This window comes from Palaemon carinicauda, chromosome 4, assembly GCF_036898095.1.
Source record: "Palaemon carinicauda isolate YSFRI2023 chromosome 4, ASM3689809v2, whole genome shotgun sequence".
Taxonomy (NCBI): Eukaryota; Metazoa; Arthropoda; class Malacostraca; order Decapoda; family Palaemonidae; genus Palaemon; species Palaemon carinicauda.
In genome coordinates, this window is record NC_090728.1 from 81,740,174 (window position 1) to 81,763,185 (window position 23,012).

The 23,012-nt window shown below is 46.1% G+C and overlaps 1 protein-coding gene across 2 annotated transcripts in view; it reads left to right on the forward strand.

Annotated features, from left to right (window-relative positions):
• LOC137640031 (activating signal cointegrator 1 complex subunit 3-like) overlaps window positions 1–23,012 on the forward strand; it is a 410,828-nt gene that overhangs the window by 377,183 nt on the left and 10,633 nt on the right. The window contains exons 39-44 of one of the 2 annotated variants that reach the window (XM_068372399.1): window positions 1,677–1,898; window positions 9,085–9,236; window positions 10,383–10,609; window positions 17,588–17,673; window positions 18,447–18,615; window positions 19,928–20,095. In XM_068372399.1, coding sequence (XP_068228500.1) covers window positions 1,677–1,898; window positions 9,085–9,236; window positions 10,383–10,609; window positions 17,588–17,673; window positions 18,447–18,615; window positions 19,928–20,034 — 963 coding nt within the window. In that variant the 3' untranslated portion in view covers window positions 20,035–20,095. The remainder of the gene's footprint in view (window positions 1–1,676; window positions 1,899–9,084; window positions 9,237–10,382; window positions 10,610–17,587; window positions 17,674–18,446; window positions 18,616–19,927; window positions 20,096–23,012) is intronic. The other variant, XM_068372400.1, reaches the window with a different exon arrangement.

The window sequence follows — 23,012 nt, forward strand, 5'->3', positions numbered from 1 at the left end:
AAGTTTTATGCTAACCATATTAATCTCCTTTTCTTGGCCTATCCAGAATAAGTATACTACGGGTATATAGTCACCCCTCGATCTGTGCGATGTTAGGCAATAGAGACCACAGCAAAGGTTGAAAAATTGCGTGATAGGCTCAGTGATCTCTTAGCCATCTAATTAAGCAACCACTGCCTATGTGAGGTCATCTAACACCCTAAATAATGCATTAAATTGTTTTCATATTGTCCACTAAGTGTACTTCAGTTTATATTACATTATGTGTACAGTACAGTATTTAAAAAAAACCTGCTATACATACACCTTTTCTGTAATAAAGTAATGAATCATCTTTAACTCTAAATTAACTACTAACATTCATTCTCTTATTTTTAATCCCAAATCTTGAAGGTTTTGCCATTTGGTTTTATATCAATCAATATACATTATTGGGTCCTGTTTCTTTTTCAACTTCATATGTCTTTCCTCTACCCTCTTATCACAATAAATTTTAGTTTATCCATTCAATCAATTTTCCTTTCTTTCATCATTTTTATTATTTTCAGCTTATTATTTCACCTTATTATTTCCATTATAGTTTAAATAACTAGAATGTAAATAAGAGACTATTTTCCACATTTGGTACAATATATAACCTTTTGTCTTCTATTCTTCATTCCTTCCTATTTCCTTTTAATTTTTGATATTTGCATTTCTTATTGTTCATTTCAGTTTAATTTTAACTATTATACCCTTTCTTATAGCAAATTATCCTTATTCGCTTTTGTATTCCTTACTATTCTTATTTCCCTTTTTCAGTATTTCCCATTTCTTTCTTCTCAATGCACATTCTTTGACTTACTATCCTTTCTTTTTACAATATTTCCCATTATTTTTTTCCAATGCAGATTCTTTTGGATGAATTTACTGCATAAAACTATGTGCTGTATATATCTTTCTTGTATCAGGGTTTTTTTTTTTTATTTACTGACCCTTTGATGATTGACTGAGAAACAGATGGCATAACTATTATAATCTTAGCCCATCTTCTCGCACAGCTAATATATTTGGTTTATATAGAAATATTTTTCACTCAACTCATTTGTTAATGGAAAAGCGTGAGCTAAAGATGTCATAACATAAGAATGTGAAATATGTTCAGCCCTATTTTTCATTCCTTTTCAAAATGTTAAAGAAATAACTACATCAGAACTAGCGGTTAGGAATGATTTGACAACAACTCTTTACGGAGCTAACTTGCTGTAAAGGAAATAAAATTCAGTAATGTTTTGTAATAGTTGAATATATTTGGATGTTTTATAGAGCTTTCTTTAAAAAAAAAAGAATAAGTTATTGATTATCATAGCTCCTATATAAATTTTAAATTCATTATTTATCTTCCTTGAAATAATGTAATTCATCTGAAAGACAAATATTCAAGCATATGATAATTAAATAAGGATCAAATGTCAAAATTTTACCTTTCAGAACGAGAAAAAAAGAGAGGGAATCTTTTCTTATACTTGAAATGCAAATTTATGTTTTATCGTGTATTTTATACTATCAAATGTTACTTAAACATACTTTTTATGTAAAGTGAAGATTGTAGCTGTATTGTTTCATCATTTTTTTTTATGTTATTTTTTCTTAATGCTGGTTGTGAAGATTGATTTATTTTTTTTCCTTATTTACAGGCACACGAATACGGCGAACTTCCCTTTCGTCACAATGAAGAAAATTTTAATGAAGAATTAGCCAAATCTTGCCCGCTGCAAGTTAACCCGTACACTTATGATTCCTCTAACACAAAGGCTCATCTACTTCTTCAGTCCCACATGTCACGTCTGAACCCCCCATGTGGGGACTATTTGACGGATACAAAGTCTGTTTTGGATCAAGCAATAAGAATTTTACAGGTACAGTACTGTAATAGAAAGTTTGTTATTGTTACAATTTCAATTACTGTAATAGTAAGAGACCTTTCTCCAGTTATTTAGTTTCTTTTAGGAGGGTAGTTAGGTCCATATATGTATGTGAATACCTGAGCTCCATTTACAATAGTATTGATATAACTTATGTTTGAATAAACATATGAACTCTGATCCTGACTTCTTAGAAAATCTTCAGAGCGGTCTCGAGTAGTACGACAGATGCTTCGATTGTTCATAGCCTTTAAAATTCCACTGAATTATCTTTTGTTTTTGTTCACACTTTATAAAATGTATTTGTTCCAACACGAAGTACTTACCTCGAACTACTTTCTTAGGAGTATCTGGGACCTCATCCCATCCGACCAGAGTTTCGTGTAGTTTACCCTAAACCCATTTTCTATGAGGGGTAACCTCAGGCGGATTGATACGTGCCCTGAGGCTAACCCTGGGTCAGAGAGCATGCCTGCTCAGGTCTCGACCTCCAGTAAGTTCTCTGGTCGTGTCGCGATATCATCTCGCTTCTCTCCTTAATCCCAGTGTGACTTGTGTGTCCCCGACCCTTTGTGTCCCACGCGGTACCCACGTGGTTCAATTGTGCTTTCTCTTTGTGCTTTCCCTGTGCGCGCTTGTCTCGTAGTGCTTCTCCTTCATCATGGAGCATCCTCGCCGTTGTCCTGGGCCTATGGCCGACAAATCGTGTGGAGCGTTCCTCTCGAAACCCGAATTTGACCCGCACTCCTTGTGTTCCTCGTGCAGGGGCAGCGTGTGTTCCTCTTCCGCTACGTGTCCGGAGTGCGAGTCGTAGAATGAGGTGCAGTGGGTGTGGTATAGCACCAAAAAGAAGGCGGCGACGAAGAAGTCGCCGAAGAAGCCCAGCGTCCCTTCCTCCCTTGCTTCGACAGGCGCCTTGTCGGTCCAAGCTTTTCTTCCAACCTCCCCTACCCAGAGTAAGGGACGAGGTAAGTCCGTTGCGGGGAAGAGGCCCGCGGCCCTTCCCCAAGAGTCTGACCTTTAAGACAGTGGGGTTGTGGCGTCATTCCAGGCGAGTGAGGGGCCTGGGGGAGGGGCGGGAGTGTTTTCGGGAGACGGTGGCCTGGTGCCTGCAGGTCACGTCTCCTCAGATGACCCCATGTGGGGGAAAAATGTTGCTAATTCCTCTCCAGCCTCTTGGGTGTGTTTTTAAGGCGGTTCAGCAGCCGAGGGCGACGTTGAGAAGGAGCTTTCCCCGCCGTCGGACCCCACTGCGCGGGTTCCCCCCCTAAGACGCCCTTCAGGTCCCCGATGAGGATGAAGGAAGACTTCGGGACCTGGTCTCCCATGGGAGAGCCTCCTCGCTCCCCCCCAGCACCGTCGGCCGTCTTCCCAGAGGTGTTTTTGCAGTCGTCGTCTTCCACGGAGCGTCGCAGGAATCCTCCTACACCAACGAGGGAGGCGAGGCCTTCGAAGAGGGCCTATAAGTCGTCGGTCTCCTCAGTGGAGGAGCTTTCCTGCTCTTCGGAGGATGAGGCGCTGAGGAAGCTCAGGAGACGAAGGGAAAAGTCCCGTAGGAAGTTGTCGCGCTCTCACTTCCCCTTGAGGTCGCGCCACGAGAGTCGGCGCCCAAGATCCCCCAAGAGCAGTGAGTGGGTCATGGTTCACCGCGACAGGCTGCTGGAGCTAGCTGCGGCACCGGGCCCTTCAAGTTGGCGTCCGAGGACGAGCTCCCCGGATAGATACTCCTCCGGCAGCAGCGGCACCTGACAGAGGGACTCATCATGGCAGGTTCCAGTTGACAGGCGTAAGCCGCGAAGGTTCCAGCTCCATCCGCCCAGCGGAGAGAGTCGCCCCTTCGGTCTGGCAGCTGAGTCCTGACCTCCAAGGGCCACCTAGCTCGTCACGAGCGCAGCCCTCGGCTTTCCTCGACGGGCAGGCCTGCAGATTCGAGAACCTCCGGAAGAGATGTTGGACCCAGGATGGAGGCCCCCGTTCCAACAGCGATGCCCGTCCTTCGTCGTGAACCCCCGCGAGAGCATCGATCCAGGACTCCCCCACGTGCGAGGTCTTCCGTCGGAGTACCCCCGTCATATGTGCCAGCACCCCCGTCGGAGGAGCTCGACGAACATGGAGAGGGGTCAGCAGCGGAGGTATCGGCCTATCGGAGGGTGATAGGCCTTATCAGAAGTCCCCACAGGCTGGACGTACCGAAACCCTCCTCCGAAGATGCATGGCGTTCCAGCCTCAACAGAATAGTGGACGCCCCGGTCCAGCAGCGCCCCTCCTTGGCTCTTCCTTTGGTGAGGGACGTTAAGTTGGGAAGAGTCCACGTGGACAGGATCGTGGCCAACCACGCCGAGGCGCCCAAGAGCCAGAGCGCCTCCAAGCTGCTCCAGGGCCTGAAGTCCCAGTGCAAGTTCTACCTCCCAGAGGGACAGCGAGCGGGCGCCTGTGCACTGGAGCCAGCACTCACCGTGTTGGGGCAAGGAGCCTCAGAAGAAAGGGCGTCCATGGCTCCGATCTGCTTCTCTCCTTCGGAGGCGGTCATGATGGAGGATATCTCGAAGGACCTAGTCAGCGTCTCCTCCTGGCTGGACTGGTGGGCCTCTACCCTGGTGGGCGTTCAGTCGTCCTACGACCTGACAGTATCGGAGACCCAAGCCTTACTCAAGGAACTTAACAGTTCGGGAGGTAAGGCCCTGAAATTCCTATTATACCAGTCGCTAGCCCTGTCCGCCAACTGGGTCCTACGAAGGAGGGACACCATTTTAAGCAAGCTGACTAGGAGGCTGCCGGACAGAGAGGCCAGATCTCTGAGGAACCTGACCCTGTGGGACGACACGATCTTTCCCCCGAAGGCAGCGGAGGAATCGATGGAGAGAGTTCGGAGGCTGAAGGAACCGTTCGAGACCAGGCCCCATCCGGTCAGAAGGCCGACGTTCAGAAGGTCCTCCGTCGACGCGCCTCACCCTCCTCAACCCGCTCCTAACCAGCCTAGGAGAGACAACTCGACGACAACATTGTCCCAGTCGTCTCAGCCCTCCCGTAGGGAATCAGCCTCGACCCAAGCCGCCTATAGGCCGTCCTTCGCGGCGTCTAGAAGAGGGCGCTCAGGCCGCTCCTCAAAGAGATTGATTGATTGATTGATTTAAAGTTTTCAGGCATCCTGACATCTAAGGTCATTGACGCCGGTAACATTTAATTTATGTATACAAAAATAAAAAATAAAATAAAATAAAAAATAGAAGAGTATTCAATTAAAATCATAAAAGTTGAATGTCATAAAAGTTAAATAGGGGAAGATAGGGAGGGAGGCCCCCTACTCCTGCTGAAGCCTCAGGTGGGGGGATGCCTCAAACGTTCTTGGCAAGCATGGGAAGAACACGGAGCAGACCCGTGGACCGTGACAGTTCTGAAGGAAGGGTACAGGTTGCCCTTCCTAGGGAACCCTCCACCTCTGATGCCAGACCAGCAGGCGGAGTGGCTAGCCCCCAAGGATCCCTTGAAACGGACAGCTCTGCAGGGAGAGGACTCAGTGATGTTGGCAAAAGGGGCAATGGAACCTGTCCAGGACCCAGGTCCGGGGTTCTACAGCAGGCTGTTCCTGGTGGAGAAAGCGACAGGAGGATGGAGACCGGTCATAGACCTCTCACCCCTCAACAAGTTCGTCTGCAAGACCGACTTCAAAATGGTCACTCCAAAATCAGTCTTGGCATCCTTGAGAGAAGGAGACTTCATGATGTCAGTAGAATCAAGGATGCTTACTTCCAGATCCCGGTGCATCCCTCCAGCAGAAAGTACCTACGGGTAAAATGGGAGAACCAGACGTTGCAGTTCAAGACCCTCTGCTTCGGGCTGTCCACTGCTCCCAAGTTTTCACAAGGGTCTTCACAACGGTCTCAGTCTGGGCACACGAACAGGGCATTCGCCTGATTCGTTACCTGGACGGCTGGTTGCTACTTTCAGCCTCAGAGGAAGTACTGAAAGAGCAAGGCGCGATGTTGCTGTGGTTCTGCAACGTTCTGGGGATCACCATCAACCTAAAGAAGTCCCAACTGAAACCCTCCACCAGGACGACCTACCTCGACATGGTTCTGGATTCCCGGTTAGTGAAAGCCTTTCCCTCCGCAGACAGGCTGGACAACTTAGACCAGGTCCTCCGCCCCTTCCTGACGGACCAACCCAGGAGAGCGAAGGACTGGCAGAGACTGATAGGCCACCTTGTGTCTTTGGAGAAACTGGTCCCCCAGGGCAAGCTAAAGCTCAAGGAGGTCCAATGGAACCTAAAGGAAAACTGGAACCAAACGGATTCCCCACACAGTGTGGTCCCGGTGTTCCCGAACACGAAACGGGTCCTGGAGTGGTGGAGCTGCAGGACGAACACCCTCAAAGGGATGCCCTTTGCAGCCGACCCTCCGGAGATGCTTCTGCTCACGGACGCATCGAAGGAGGGGTGGGGTGCCCATCTCATAGGGAAATCAGCGAGAGGGAACTGGACAGCCCTAGAGAAGACCCAGCACATAAACGTACTAGAGATGAGGTCAGTACAAAGAGCGCACCAGGAGTTCGTACACCTACTCCAGGGAAACACCGTGGCGTTGATGTGCGACAACACCACGGTAGTAGCTTACATAAAGAAACAGGGAGGCCTAAGGTTGAAGGAGCTGTGCGTCCTCACGTTACAACTTCTGGAATGGGCCGAAGTGGAGCAGATAAGAATCTCAGCGAGGTTCTTTCCAGGGAAAAGGAACGTCCTCGCTGACGGCCTCAGCAGGATGGGGCAAGTGGTAGGGTCTGAATGGTCTCTACACCCGTCAGTAGCCAGGTCCGTCATTCAGAAATGGGGTCCTATGGTGATGGACCTCTTCGCAACAAGGCTAAACACGCAGCTCCCCGTGTTCTGTTCTCCTGTCCCAGACCCAAAAGCGGCGTTCGAGGACACCTTCCAACATCCTTGGGACAATCTCGACGTGTACGCTTTTCCCCCCCTTCGAGATGCTCAGGCAGGTCCTCAACAGGGTAAGAAGGACGGACAACCTATGGATGACTTTGGTAGCGCCCTGGTGGCCGGAGAGAGAATGGTTTGTGGACCTAAGGGAGTTAGCACAACAGCCGCCCTGGCCCCTTCCGGACAGGCCAGACCTTCTCCAGCAACAACATTTCCAAAGATTCCCTGAGAATCCTCGGTCCCTCCGCCTTCATGCGTGGAGGTTATCCAGCGCCTCCTGAGGAGGGAAGGCTATTCGTCGAGTACAGCAACGAGGATGTCGGGCTACATGAGACGGTCATCGACAGCTGTATACCAGGCTAAGTGGGCCACCTTTACAAAATGGTGCACCGCTAAGGACATCAGGCCCCTGAAGGCCTCCATCCCCCAAGTAGCGCACTTCCTAGTTTACCTCAGGGACGTGGTCAACATGTCCATCCCAGCCATCAAGGGAGTCCGCGCTGCTCTGGGCCAAGTTTTTCTCCTGAAAGGCATAGACCTGGGTAACTCCAGACATATCTCAATACTCATTAAGAGCTTTGAGCAATCATGCCCCCTGCAAGCTGTGAAGGTGCCTCAATGGGACGTGGCAAGGGTCCTGAAAATGTTATCCGAACCTCCGTTCGAGCCCCTGAAAGACATTGTAGACAAGGATCTCACTCTCAAGACGATTTTCTTGCTGGCGTTAGCATCAGCTAAACGGGTAGGCGAGATTCATGGTCTGTCCTACGAAGTGGCTCACTCGAAAGGTTGGCGAGAAGTCACATTCAAGTTCGTCCCTTCCTTCGTAGCTAAGACCCAGAACTCTGCCGTGTGGGACCCCAGATTTGAAGGTTTCTCAATTCCGGCAATCCCCCTGTCAGACGACGTTAAGGATTTGCGCCTATGCCCCGTCAGGGCAGTGAGGAAATAATTCGAAAGGACAGCAAGACTCCGGCCCGGGATCAAAAGTCTTTTTGTTTCCACAGGCCTCGTGAAGAAGCCAGTCTCGAAGAATACCATCTCCTTCTGGTTGCGGCAGGTCTTCATCAGGGCCTACAGTAAGGCAGGAATCCCCCTCCCGGGGAAACCCCAGCCCCATGACATTAGGGGCCTGAGTACTACATTGGCCTTCGAGAAGAATATGGCAGTGTGCCAGATCCTAAGGGCAGGCACCTGGGCCAACCAGTCTACCTTCACGGCTCACTATTTGAAGGACTATTCAAGAAAATCCCTGGACGGGTTCTCGATAGGTACCGTCGTTTCCGCGCTCCAAACGGTTCAAAGGCATAGCCTCAGTGATAACCGCGGGTAACAAGCACAAGAGACACAGGTTTGTTCTTTAAACCCCCTTGTACCTTCTTTCCCTTTTTCCGCTTCAAGTGGGCTCTGTGAGGGCCCTAAGCCAGAGACGAGTACCTCAACAAGAGGAAGACATGTCCCCTAGGATTTCTTGCACAGGTGAGTTTCTTAGACACTAAGATGGGTTTTTGTGTAGTTTCCCCTCGATCGATTTTCTATGGGGTCATCACGACCTAGCCTCCTTCCTAGGTCTCTGGATTTTCCAAGCACGGTCTCAAGTACTTGTAGGGCCACGCCCACCTCTTAAAGTATAAGTCTCCTAAGAAAGTAGTTCAAGGTAAGTACTTCGTGTTGGAACAAATCACAAATTTTAGGTAATTTGTATTTTTCCTAACAGTACTTACCTCAAACTACTTTCGGGTAATGGCCCACCCTGCCTTCCCCGAGTGTCCCCTGGTGTCCTTAGAGACCTTAGCTGTCAAGAACTTACTGGAGGTCGAGACCTGAGCAGGCATGCTCTCTGACCTGGGGTTAGCCTCAGGGTGCGTATCACTCCGCCTGAGGTTACCCCTCATAGAAAATGGGTGTAGGGTAAACTACACAAAACTCTGGTCGGATGGGAGGAGATCCCAGATACTCCTAAGAAAGTAGTTCGAGGTAAGTACTGTTAGGAAAAATACAAATTACCTAAAATTTGTGATTTTTTCTTTGTATCATCTTTCACATTTTATTTTGATTTTTCTGTTTCATTCTGATTTACAGTCTCAAGTGTAAACCTCCAGTTTGTTAGTAATCATAAGAGCGCACAAATACCTCCTTTTAAACGAGAGACAGGGGATGAATATGAAGATACTTTATCAAACCCAAGGATTTTATAACAGAACTGAAATTTAAAGTGCCTTTTATAATATTAATCATATTTTTCTTCAGGCTTTATTAGATGTATGTGGGTGCGCAGGATGGCTGTCTGCCTCCCTTCAGGTACAGGTGTTGATGCAGATGGTGACTCAAGCTCGTTGGCATACAGATTCTTCCATCCTTACTCTGCCTCATGTAAATTCAGATATCCTGCACTGCTTCAGGTAAGCCACAACTATATTCCAAATATTTCATATAAAAGTTAAAGTAAGAGAAGCAAGCATTATTTTATGGTGCACTTTTTGCTTTTAGTAACTGGAGCAAAGATTTTGTGTGTACAGTTTGTAAATCTTTTGTGGAATGATCTTCGTAATCTGGTAGTTGAATCAGAGGAACTTCAAAAGTTCAGACTTGCAGCGATTGTTTTTATGAACAGGCTGACATAAGTCTCGGTCATAGTTTATATGGATAATATCTATTTCAATATTATTACTGATCTTAAAGTGATTTTTTATTACTTCTCTCTTAATTTATTCATTTCCCTTTCTCACTGGGCTATTTTTCCCTGTTGGAGCCCTTGGTCTTATAGCATCCTGTTTTTTCTATCTTGGGTTGTAGCTTAGCTAGCAATAATAATACTGTAAGCAAAGACAATAGTAACAGTTCAGAAGTCTTCAAAATTGTCATTTGAAAAATCCATCAAATTCTTCAATAATATAAAAAATTAAAAAGACAAGAACTTGCATTAAGATCCCCCCAATTAAGGCTGGTATTAAATTATCAATGGAAGAGGAAGAAGAAAAATTAAAACTTGATATAGAACCACAGAATGGTCACTAGAAAAATTTTGTGAAGTCTAACACAATATTAAAAAAGTGAAGTACAATACAGTATCTCGAATTACGGTCCACTTATATAACGCCGCATTAAATTCTTGCATTAGGTAACTGATGCAATTTTACCCAGTCATCAAATGTATGATTAATTTAAGCAATTGAAAGAAATTGTCAATTTTCTTTCCCACTGTTATCCTTACACAAAGAGGCTGTTTGCCTTATGGATATGTCTCAGTAGCGTTGATAAATTGAGCCTTGGTGGATCATACTTTTTTACCATTCTTATATGCTTATATCTGTTTAAAGGTATGCCAGAAAAAGATTTTAAATTCTATATTTGCTGTTGTTAAAATAATTTTAGTTAGGTGGTGAAATATTATCTTTACATATTTACATTGTTAAAATGTTTTAGTTAAAGGATGAAATATTTCACACTTTCCTTTTTAACATTTATAATTTAATGTCTACAAGTTAAGTTTTGTTTACTGTCTTTTGTTGCATATGTAAATTTTTATCAAAATATTTCTCCCTCAGTTGTGCAGGTCACAGCATACAGTGCCTTCCAGAGTTGATTCACGCTGTTGATGGAAAGTACGAGAGGCTTGTGAAGATGTTGAGAGACAAGCTTGAAGAAAATCAAATTAAAGATGTCTTCAAGGTGCTTAAACAACTCCCCTTAATGGAAATAGATGTTTCGATCAGCGGTTGTTTAGCAAATGCTTGCAATCAGTCCGAAGCGAAGGTGTTTATTCATGGCCAAGGTTAGTCTATTTTTGTTTGAGTAAATAAATCTGAATATATGTATATGTTATGTTGAAAAATAATGAATCTAAACATCAGTCCTGATTATTGATAAGCAGAATGTAGTTCCTAGTTTAAGTAAGTAGAAATTATTTGGAGTTGGGGATAACTTACTGTGGTGTGAAAGGGTTTGCTTATCGCCATGATCAGGAAATCTTTACTAGTCAGGGCCACCCATACTAAATTGGCTTGCTGTAAGCGATCGGACAAAAATTTCCCACCATCATCAATCCACACTGGCCAACGTGGTGATGAAAACTGGAAACTGCCCAAACCCCAGATATAAATTGACTTGTCTGAGGGTTTTGTCCTGCAGTAGACCTCTGTTGTTATTGTTTTTTTTAATTTAATCTCTTATAAAGCCTCCTTACACTGTTATAAACCTGTTATACACTCTTAAAACACTTAAGCTAAAATATACTTAAAAATCACAAATTTTAAGTAATTTGTATTTTTCCTAACAGTACTTACCTCAAACTACTTTCTTAGGAGTATCTGGGATCTCCTCCCATCCGACCAGAATTTTGTGTAGTTTACCCTACTCCCGTTTTCTATGCGGGGCATCTGGCGGAGTGATACGTGCCCAGAGACGACCCGGGGTCAGAGAGCATGCTTGCTCAAGTCTCGCTCTCCAGTAAGTTTTGTCAGATAGGTTTCTATTAAGTCCTGTAAGGCACTCGGGGTAGGAGGGGCGGGCCATAACCTGAAAGTAGTTCAAGGTAAGTACTGTTAGGAAAAATACAAATTACTTAAAATTTGTGATTTGTTCCAACATGAAGTACTTACCTCAAACTACTTTCTTAGGAGACTTAAACCTTAGAAGGTGGGAGTGTACCACAGGACCCAGAGACCGTGATGAGGAGAGAAAGGGGAAGAACCTAGATAGAAGGCTAGGTTCTGGTGACCATTCAAGAGAAAACATGAGAAAATTGGGAAAACTACCCAAAAAACCATTTCAGTGTCTAAGTAACTCACCTCTGTAAAACTCTTCGGAGACGTATTCATTCACTGACGATGTATGTCCTGGCAGTCAAGGGTTTTAGTGTCATTTCAGGGAGGGTAATAAGGGAACGGGGGGGGGGGGAAGGAAGGAACCTGTGTCTCTACGACTTACTATACGTGGTTACCCTGGGGCTACACCTTTAAATCATTTGAAGCGCTGAAATGACAGGACCGAGAGAGAATCCGTCCAAGGACCTCCTCGAACATTCCTTCAAGTAGTGAGCTGTGAAAGTTGACTGATTGGTGCAAGTACCCGCCCGTAGGATTTGGCCGACTGCCATGTTCTTTTCAAAGGCCAACGAAGTACTCAGCCCTCTAATGTCGTGGGGTCTAGGTTTACCTGGAATAGGCATCCCTGCACTACTGTAGGCCCTCATGATCACTTGCCGTAACCAGAGGGAGATCGTGTTTTTGGAGAATGGTTTCTTCACCAAACCTGAAGAAACAAACAGATTCTTGATTCCGGGTCTAAGCTCGACTGTCCTCTCCAAGTACTTCCGTACTGCTCTGACAGGGCACAGCCACAAGTCCCTCGGGTCGTCTCTACGTGGAATTGCCGGCACCGAGAAGCCTTCGAACTTGGGGTCCCAGACTGCGGGGTTATGGGTCTTGGCCGTGAAGGACGGTACGAACTTGAAGGTAGCTTCACGCCAACCCTTCGAGTGCGACACCTCGTATGAGAGTCCATGTAGCTCCCCTACTCGTTTTGCCGATGCCAGTGCTAATAGAAAAACTGTCTTGAGGGTGAGCTCCTTGTCTAGGATGACCTTCAGGGGCTCGAAGAGAGGTTTCGTCAACATCTTCAGGACCCTAGCTACGTCCCATTGGGGCACTCTAACCACTTGAGGATGGCATGATTGCTCGAAGCTCTTGATGAGCATCGAGATGTCTGGAGGAACCTAGGTCGATGCCCTTCAGGAGGAAGACCTGTCCTAGGGCGGCTCGGACTCCTTTAATGGTTGGAATAGACATCTTTACCTCGTCCCTGAGATAGACTAAGAAGTCGGCTATCTCTGGGATGGATGCCTTCAACGGCTTGATGTTCTTTGCGACACACCACCTCGTGAAGGTCGCCCATTTTGCCTGGTACACCGCGGCTGATGACCGTCTCAGGTAACCCGACATCCTCGTTGCGGTCTTCGCCGAATACCCTTCCTTCCTCAGGAGACGCTCGATAACCTCCACATGTGAAGGCAGAGGGACCGAGGGTTTTTGTGGAACCTTTGAAAGTGTGGTTGCCGGAGAAGGTCAGACCTGTCCGGAAGGGGCCAAGGTGGAAGGCGTGCCAGTTCCTTTAGATCCGCGAACCACTCTCTCTCCGGCCACCAGGGCGCTACCGAAGTCATCCACAGGTTGTCTGCTCTCCTCACCCTGTTGAGGACTTGTCTGAGCATTCCGAAGGGAGGGAAGGCGTACACGTCAAGGTTGTCCCAAGGATGCTGGAAGGCGTCCTCGAACGCCGCCCTTGGGTCTGGCACAGGAGAACAAAACACGGGGAGCTGTGCGTTCAGTCTGGGGCGAAGAGGTCTATTACTGGCGAGCCCCATTTCTGAATCAGAGTCTTGGCCACTTCTGGGTGCAGGGACCATTCGAACCCCACCACTTGACCCACTCTGCTGAGGCCGTCGGCCAGGACGTTCCTCTTCCCCGGGATGAACCTGGCCGAGATCTTGATCTGCTCCCTTTCGGCCCATTACAGGAACTCCAACGTGAGGCCGCACAACTCCCTTGATTTTATCAGTGCCACAGTGTTTCCCCGGAGCTTGTGAACGAACTCCAGGCATGCCCTTTGCACTGCCATCATTTCCAGTACATTGATGTGCAGGTTCTTCTCCTCGGTTCCCCACCTTCCTCTCGCTGTGCTGTCGAGGAGATGAGCACCCCAACCCTCCTTTGATGTGTCCGTGAACAGGAGCATCTCCGGAGGATCGGCCGCGAAGGGCATCCCCTTGAGGGTGTTCGAAGTGTCATGCCACCATTCGAGGACCTCCTTCGTCTCCAGGGACATCAGGACCACCTTGTGTGGGGAGTCTGTCTGGTTCCAGCCCTCCTTCAGATTCCACCGTACTCCCCTGAGTTTGAGTCTCCCCTGTGGGACTATCTTCTCCAATGACACGAGGTGACCTATTAGTCTCTGCCAGTCCTTGGCTCTCCTGGGCTGACCTGACAGGAAGGGCCGTAGGATCTGACTCAGGTTGTCTAGTCTTTCCGCGGAAGGGAATGCTCTCGCCGACCGGAAGTCCAGGACCATTCCGAGGTAGGTCATCCTGGTGGAGGGTATCAATTGGGACTTCTTCAGGTTGATGGTGATACCCAGGACGTTGCAGAACTGTAGGAGCTTCGCGCCTTGCCCCCTCAGTCTTTCCTCTGAGGCTGAAAGTAACAACCAGTCGTCCAGGTACCGAATCAGGCGGATGCCCTGTTTGTGCACCCAGGCTGAGACTGTCGTGAAGATCCTTGTGAAGACCTGAGGGGCTGTGGACAGACCAAAGCAGAGGATCTTGAACTGCAACGTTTGGGTACCCCATTTCACCCTTGGGTACTTCCTGCTGGAGGGGTGGACAGGGACCGGGAAGTATGCGTCTTTGAGGTCTATGGACATCATGAAGTCTCCTTCCCTCAAGGACGCTAAAACCGACTTCGGAGTGTCCATCTTGAAGTCGGTCTTGCACACGAACCTGTTGAGGGCCGAGAGGTCTAAGACCGGTCTCCACCCCTGTCGCTTTCTCCACCAGGAAGAGTCTGCTGTAGAACCCTGGACCTGGGTCTTTGACCGGTTCCATTGCCCCTTTCGCTAGCATAGCAGAGACCTCTTCTTGTAAGGCCGTCCTTCTTAAGGGGTCCTTCGGTGCCAACCATTCTGCCTGTTGATCTGGTATTAGAGGTGGGGGGTCCACCAGGAAGGGCAACCTGTAACCTTCTTTCAGGACTGTCACGGTCCACGGGTCCTATCTGTGGTCCCGCCATGCTTGCCAAGAATGTTTGAGGCATCCCCCCACCTGAGGCTTCAGCAGGAGTAGGGGGCCTCTCTCCCTATCTCCTTCGAGAGGCGCGGCAAAGATCGACCTCTTCTGGCGGCTGAATAGGATGGCCTAAATGCTGACTGCGCAGCCGACGTTCCCATACAGGAGGGCTGCGAGGGTTGCTGCCAGAATGCAGAAGGGGCGTCCCTCCTGGGCTGGTTAGGTGAGGCGCGAGAAGCGAGAGGGACGTCAGACGGAGCTCTCCTATGGGTAGGCCTTCTTGCTGGTGGGGGTCTGGGTTCCGCCACACCCTTTAGTTTCATCACCCTCTCCATCGTCTCTTCCACTTCCTTGAGGGGGAAAACCGAGTCGTCCCACAGTGGAAGGCTCCTCAGGGACCTCGCTTCCCTGTCTCCTTACAAGCCTGCTGAGGACTGTTTCCCTCTTCCTCAGAATCCAGTTGGCAGCTTGCATTATCGACTGATGGGAAAGGAACTTTAGGGCCTTGCCTCCCGAGCTAATCAGCTCCTTCAGTAAGGCCTGATTTTCCAGAACTGCGAGATCATGCGCTGACTGGAATTCTACCAGCGTGGAGGCCCACCAATTCAGCCAGGATGATACGTGAATCAAGTCCCTAGACAGCTCCTCCATCATGGCAGTCTCCGCGGAGGAGAAACAAACCGGTGCCGTGGTAGCTCTCTCCTCCGCTGCACCCTGTCCCAAGATGGCGACTGCCGGTTCTACTGCGCAGTCCCCAGCACGGTGTCCTTCAGGGAGGTAGAACCGGGACTGCGTCTTCAGGCCCTGGAGAAGTCTAGACGCGCTCTGGTTCTTGGAGGCTTCAGCGTAGTTGACCATGACCTTGCTCACGTGTGCCAGTCCCAGCTTCACGTCCCTTGCCAAAGGGAGGGCTAGCGAGGGCCTCTGCGGCACAGGCGCATCCACCAATCTGTTGAAGCTCGAGAGCCAGACCTCGTCAGTAGAGGGCTCAGGTTCGCCCAGCCTATGGTACCGCTGGATGAAGCCTATCACTCTCCTGTATGCGGAGACCTCCGCTGGCGAACCTTCTTCTCCGTCTTCTACTTTTTCCGATGGGGGCCTCAGTTCTCGTGACGAAGGACCGCACGGGGAGGAGGCATCCTCCTGGAGTGGTCCAGATCCTTCTCTTCAGGTAGTAGGACGGGCATCGCCGCTGAAATGGAGGACTCCATCCTGGTCCTATCTCTTCTTCTGATGGACCATGGGTCTGTGGGCTTGCCCGTCGAGGAAAGGTGCTTCTCCCATTCCGGACGACTCAACGACGATCTACAGTAGAGGCCGGGACGCGGCTGCCAGACCGAAGGGGCGACTCTCCCCGCTGGGCGGGTGGAGTTGGAACCTTCGCGGACTTATGCCTGTCCCTTGGTGCCTGATGCGACGAGTCCCTCCGTCGGTCATACCTTCTTTCGTCAACCAATCCTACTGGTGAGCGGGGCCTGGGACGCCATCCCGAGGTGCCCACGACTGCTGCAGTTCCCAGGAGTTGGCTACGGGGAATGGAGACTCGTACCCATTCTTCTTCTGGCAAAAGACTTCTCCTGAACTTCCTCCTGGGGGACCTGGAACGTCTCCTCCCGTGGCGAGAGCGTGAATGGGAGCGCGATCGAGATCTTCTCCTACGGAACCTATCTCGTCGTCTCCTATGGTCCCTCGGATCTCCGTCTTCTGACGAGTAAGAGTAGGCTTCTACCGAGGAGCCCGAAGACCTGTAGGACCTCGTTGGAGGAGCTGAGACTTGCCACGTTGCTGGTGGTTCCGCATGGGGTTCGGCCGGCGAAGAAGGCTCCATGAAGTCCGCCGGGAACGAAGCTGAAGGCGTTGGAGAGGAGCGGAGGAGCTCCTCGCTGGAGAACCAGGTCTCAAAGTCCTCTTCTGTCCTCAGGGGCAATCTGAAGGGCGCCTTCGGAGGCGCCCACCCGAGGGCGTCTGATTTCGGCAAGTCGTCCTTCTCGGAGGCACCCTCGGCTGCTGACGCACCTGAAAAACCTGCCCACGCGACTGGAGAAGAGACTGTTACCGTTTTCCCCAATATCGGATCGTCCGAAGAGACGGGACCTGCTTTCACCAGGGCTCCGTCCTCCGGATACACACCTGTCCCCCCCCTCAGGCCCCCCACTTGCCTGGACCGGAGACATAATCCCACTGTCCGGTAATTCAGACTCTTGGTGAAGGGCCACAGGCCGCTTCCCCGCAACACGATTTCTCGGCTACAGGCCCAGGGCAACGACGGGGATGCTCCATAACACACTAGTAATACACAGCAAGACGCAGAAACACAGAGGGAAAGGATAGGGAAACACACAAAGGGGACCGCGTGAGACACAAAGGGATCGGGGACACAAAGGGTCGCACTGGGTTAAGAGAGAGCGTCGGGGTGTTAACGCCGACGCGACCAGAAACTTACTGGAGAGCTAGACCTGAGCAAGCATGCTCTCTGACCCCGGGTCATCTCTGGGCGCGTATCACTCCGCCAGAGATGCCCCCACATAGAAAACGGGAGTTGGGTAAACTACACAAAATTCTGGTCGGATGGGAGGAGATTCCGGATACTCCTAAGAAAGTACTTTGAGGTTAGTACTTCATGTTGGAACAATATACTTTTACCGTAAACACATCCTTACATATACATATATGAAAAAATTAAAATAGGAACAGGATTGCCTTAATTAAAATGTCTTGGAATCTGACTATGTTACATTTTATATCAGCTATTAATGTTAATCATATTGGAAAAGCTATAGATAAAAAGTATTTATTTTAGCAAGTACGATGTAGTTCAAATTATTGTCTTGATTGTGTAGACTTCAAGTGATAAACATGGCAGGGGATACAAAGGGCTTGGCCACTTGTAATCACTGTACTTTATATTTTGTACTTGGCTATCCAGTAATATCCAGGTACGTTATTTATAATCTCGTATTATATTCGTTTCAGCAGAAAACGACTCGAGTAAGAGATGGGTTCAGGTTCATGCCAACCAAGACTATTCCCTTGCAGTCAATTTTAATCGTTTAAATAAGGTAAGGTATTTGTATTAACAGTATTTATAAATATCTAGATGTTTAGTGCAACAACCTTCTCATTGCTTATGTTACTAGGGAAGGGATAACACCAAAATAATGCAGAAACCTATTTATTTCTATGAACCTCTCCTCATTTTTATATTGCTTCTCACTCAAAGCTTGTTTTTATCTATATTTACCCCCATAAAACTTGATAAAATGATTTACTTTCAATGGAGATAGGCCTCAAGTATACAAGTAAGATAATCTATTGCCTAATGGCAGTAACTATGGCATGATTAGCCAGCATTATCTTTTGCAGTTGTTAGAAGAATGTTTAGTTGAATGATGGAATATTTTATATTCTCCTTTGTAAAATTTTTAATTCAATGTCCATATATTAAGATTTTTTTTGTCGTTTGCTGCATATGTATATGCTTTACAAAGTCTACATTACTCAATAATTGTTGTCATGGATACTAGTGTTTATAATGAATATCTCGTCCTGGATTTGTTAACGATTAATGCATAATTGTTCAAGGGAATCTTTTTCCGGGCTTTCACAATCTGCATTCTTTTTGTTCTCATACCGGGATAATAATGTGATTTTGATGTTCGTCATACCGGGATAATAATGTGATTTTGATGTTCGTCATACCGGGATAATAATGTGATTTTGATGTTTGTTGCCTGAATTTACTTTGCATTTGAATGTCAAATTTGAAGTTAGGATACAATATTAAACTTGTATATTTCTCTGTGGTTTTTTATTTTGGTTTATTACATTTCAGACCAAAGACCTACGAGTGCATGCACCAAAATTCCCGAAGGCAAAGGATGAAGCTTGGTTTTTGGTTTTAGGGGATTTTGAATCTGGAGATCTAATCGCTTTGAAGAGGGTTCCGCCTATCTATGGTAGAGCAACTCACACTTTGATGTTCACCACTCCTGCTGAACCTGGTAAAAGAAATCTTGTATTTTGTGAATATTTGTTGACAAAATCTCCTTTTACGATATTGATTTATACTAATTTGTCTGTTTAAGTAATTTTGCACTTACTGGTAACTTAGTAGCAACCAATTTTCAAATTTTGATAGTGGACATTCAGTTTTATCCTAAAAATATCAAGATTGCATACTGTAAATACTCAACAGATTTATAAAACAAATAGCCCACTAGCGTACCATATATCAAAGTATGAAATGTACACCTGGATCATCCCCATGTACTTTTTGTATCAATGGACACATTCTAAATGGATGGAAGTGGTTGGTATGGGTTCAACTCTAGCTGACAAAACAGTTGAAGTGCTTCAAGAAATTGTAGTTTTGGATAATGGACCTCAGTTCATTTTGGAAGTATTCAAGACATTTGACATCAACAATTGTATAAAACATACTTTAATTACTCATTACAATACAACATCAAGCGGTTCTGCCGAAAGAGTAGTACAGACTTTAAAAAATGCCATGAAGAAACATAGCCTAGAAGCATCAGCAGGAAAAACTCCAAAACAAAAGCTTTAGTTTTTTATCTATATGATAGTTGACCTCCCACATGATTTCGGGAGTACCTGCTGAACTTTTTATGAAGTGACAACTTCGTACTCTGTTGTCATTGATTCGTCATGGTATTCAAGAGCTAATGTCAAAACAGTAAGAAAAGATAATTTTTAAAAATAAAAGAGTGCAGTCAAGAACTGTCTAGCAGCAAACATTAAGTATTGCCCCTGTACCATCGTAGACAGCCTTGATCCTGTCAAATATCTTATTTGTGTTGGAAGAAACATGTAATGTACATGTTGACTGCTTAAAAGAACCATTGGACACTTTGTCAAGTCACTCAGTGATTTTGTTTAAAGAAAGTGTGTTGTTGACAGACTTATCATCCAGGTTCAACTTCTAATAAACCGGTGGCATCAGAGATTCCGTTACCAGGAACTTTAAAATCTTGTTCACTCACCGTGGTGTTAGAAACTATGTGTAACCCACTGTAAAGTAGCCAGAGAACCCAGACATTCGGGTAGCATTAAGCAAAAGCCGAAAGAATCTATTAAAAGATTTTATATTATCAAAATGATAAAGAGAAAAGAATCACATTTCATTCATGAGCTTAGTTTAACGTCAATGGACATGTAAATCTTGTCACTTTTATAATTTTTAAATATATAGTCTAGTTACCATATAGAATTTTAACTATTGATAGACTATTTAACAATGTAGTTTTTAAATTTTATTAACTAAACCTAATACTGTACTGTAATTTTTTCCAGGAAATGCTGTTCTTACACTTTATGTCATGTCTGATAGTTACTTGGGATTAGACCAACAGTACAAGATAAACTTGAAAATCAATTATGCTGGGAAAAGTGCATCATAAAAAAATGCCCCAGCCGATGAAGTAGATGAATTACCACAGAAATGGCCTCCTCCACATTCAGGTAACTTTGATATTTTTCCGTCTTATTGTGATGATATACAAAATAAAACAATTCTAAAGTAATGCATCTTCATGGCTGATAGTCATGTAATTATTATTGTTATTATTATTATTACTGTTTAAATGACCCTAATATGTATATTTAAGAAAAATACAAATTATTTCTTTTAGATTTGTGATGCTGCAAAGTAAACTAAACAATGTATGATTAACGGATTTTGAGCGAAGCAAAAAATCTATTTTTGGGTGAGATGGCCATGACGTCCTGATGGAAGGTTCCTTTAGTAGCTTCCCAAGGGTATATATGACTATAGTGATATTCCCAGAGAATCAAACCAAAGGTTTCACAGAATTCTAACTTCTGGCGTGAGTACCCTTAAGAATTACTCTCAAGGATATCGTATATAATCAGGGGACGTATTCTTCACACGTTGTAGCGTTGAGCATGGTGCTACAGATACAGTAGTTCGGGAGGGAAACTGTGAAGATCTTTTCATAGAAAAGAAGGGTGGGTCCATCAGGACGTCATGGCCATCGCACCCAAAAATAGATTTTTTGGGCTCAAGCCATGACGTCCTGATGGAAGCATACCAGAGAATTAATGTATCTGTGGATTTTTTATCAGTGCCTTAACCTTGGGACAATATTTCTACAGCCAAAAGGGCCAATTGAGACAAAATTACTTTACCGTTATTTGTCATTATCACTAAGCATAACAATGTTAGTGCTTCCTGCCCCCTGCAGGGAAGAGTCTTTTTTAGATGTTAGAAAAGGGGCCTCAAGGTAGCATATATTGTATGAACAAACATAAGTATACACTGAGAATACAAAGTCTCAAGGATTGTATATCTTGCAGAACCAATATCAGTGTCCTCGGCCGTTGTTTGTAAGCATACAATGATATGAGAAATACTTACATGAGTAAGTCAAGAAACTCTGGCATCTTAAACATGCAATTGTTGGGCGAAATAGGACGGAACTGCATTTTAATAGACATTTATTTCTAATAAATGACTACATGCTAAATGAATGTAGCATGATAAGGAAATTATACAAGAGACATACACAGAAATTAATGTTCTCTTTTTTGAAAGGGGAAAAATGATGAGTGCCACTCTCAGATTGAAGAAAAGCTCTTTTAACAAGACTTTTCTCTATAATTTCTGTACATGAAATAGTCTAACAACACTGTGTACTATGTACACACGGCACTAGTGGTTCCGTATAATTTCACACCTGAGATTCTGAACAGATTTGGTGTTACCTCGGCAACACTTAATCAAAGGTAGGTCACACGAAAATTGCTGACCCCTTCTCCTTTTAATTGATAGTCCCAATCAATTTACTGTTCATCGCAGAGCTAGACGACAGGGTCCAAAATAGCACCTGCCGTCACCACATAATGCTTCAATCCATAGATTTGTTAGTCTAGTGTCTGTAAGACACACTGGACAACCTCCAGTAGGTAAATAAGCGAAGAGGCTGAAGTCCGCACACTGATAGGTTCAGTGATGAAGCAACTTTTCTCGGATCTTCATCTGCAGGATTACTGTCAGGATCCGCTCTGCGGGTAAGGTAGGTGAGCTTCGCCCTCAGTTGTAGAGATAGTTTGATCCAAGGCTTTCTCCTGTAAAGAGCTGTTTCTCTTGAAGTCTGAAGTTCTATGAAGATACCTTAGATGCTCTAGCAGACCTAGAGAGACATCTTCCTTCAGAGGGTAGATTCTCCAGGAACCCCACCACTTAGTGAGTAGGTCATCCTTAGTGAGAAAGGTTAGATCAGGAAAGAGATGCAGTTCTCCCACTTAATGTGGCCCTCATCCCTAGATAGGGCCACTATTTCACTAACTCTAGCCCCAGAGGCTATAGCGAACTGAAAAATAACCTTTTAGGTTAGATCCTTGAGAGAACAATCCTCATTGTTCACAGGTGAGGCATAATGTAGGACTTTGTCCAAAGACCATGAAATGGGCTTTAGTGGTGCTGCAGGCCTAAGCCTGCACATGTTTTCGGAATCTTATTAAAGATTTCATTCGTCAGATCCATTTAAAGGGCATATAGAAGAGGTCTAGTTGGGGCTGACTTGCACATAGGTATTGGTCCATGGATCCAAAGATCCAATCAAGTGACCTTTTCGCAAAGTCGGCAATACCCTTGGTGCTTACTCAAGGGTTTATATGGGGACAAGGCCGAAGAACTAGACTTCTCATAGTATCCAAGGATACACTGTCTCCTTTCTCAAAGGCTATCATGCTGTTGGCCGCCAGACCTTGAATATAGGGGTGGACAGAGAAGGACAGGCAGAAGATATGAGATAGCTTTCGGTCCCTTTTGCTTTACATAGCAACTTACTTTTCCCAAGAAGACTTCTATTGCCTCCTAGTTGACTAGACTTGTATTCTTCTAGGAATTCTATTTTGCCTTTTGAGATCCCAATCTTTTTCCTAACCGTTAAGGGCAAGGAATTCATAAGATGAAGGGATTAGTTGTACTGTGGTAAATCGAAGGTAGAAAACTTCTGAACCTCCTGGATAATCCTAGGTGCATAACCAGGAGCAGCCTCGGCTTCAGTTCCTTCATTGCAGGGAATTGGGTGTTCTTGGGCTACCTGGTTGTCAACAGAACCCCTATTCCCTGGAAAGGTCTCAGCATAGAGGGCCTTCTGGAGGAATTTTGATGGGCTGAATAGGAATTTCTAAGTCCATCACTTCTAATCTAGAGACATGATGTCTGTTACCTCCATTAGAGGATCCTCGTATGGGGCTAAATATAGAGATAGTATCTTGATGACGCTCGTGATGAAGAGAGCGATCTGCAGCTCGGCGACTTGTTCCCATCTGGGAGGGAATAGGTCTGCGTCCGTGTACCATTCCAACTCTACTGGGTTGAACCCAAGAAGAGCATCCGCTGTCACCTTGC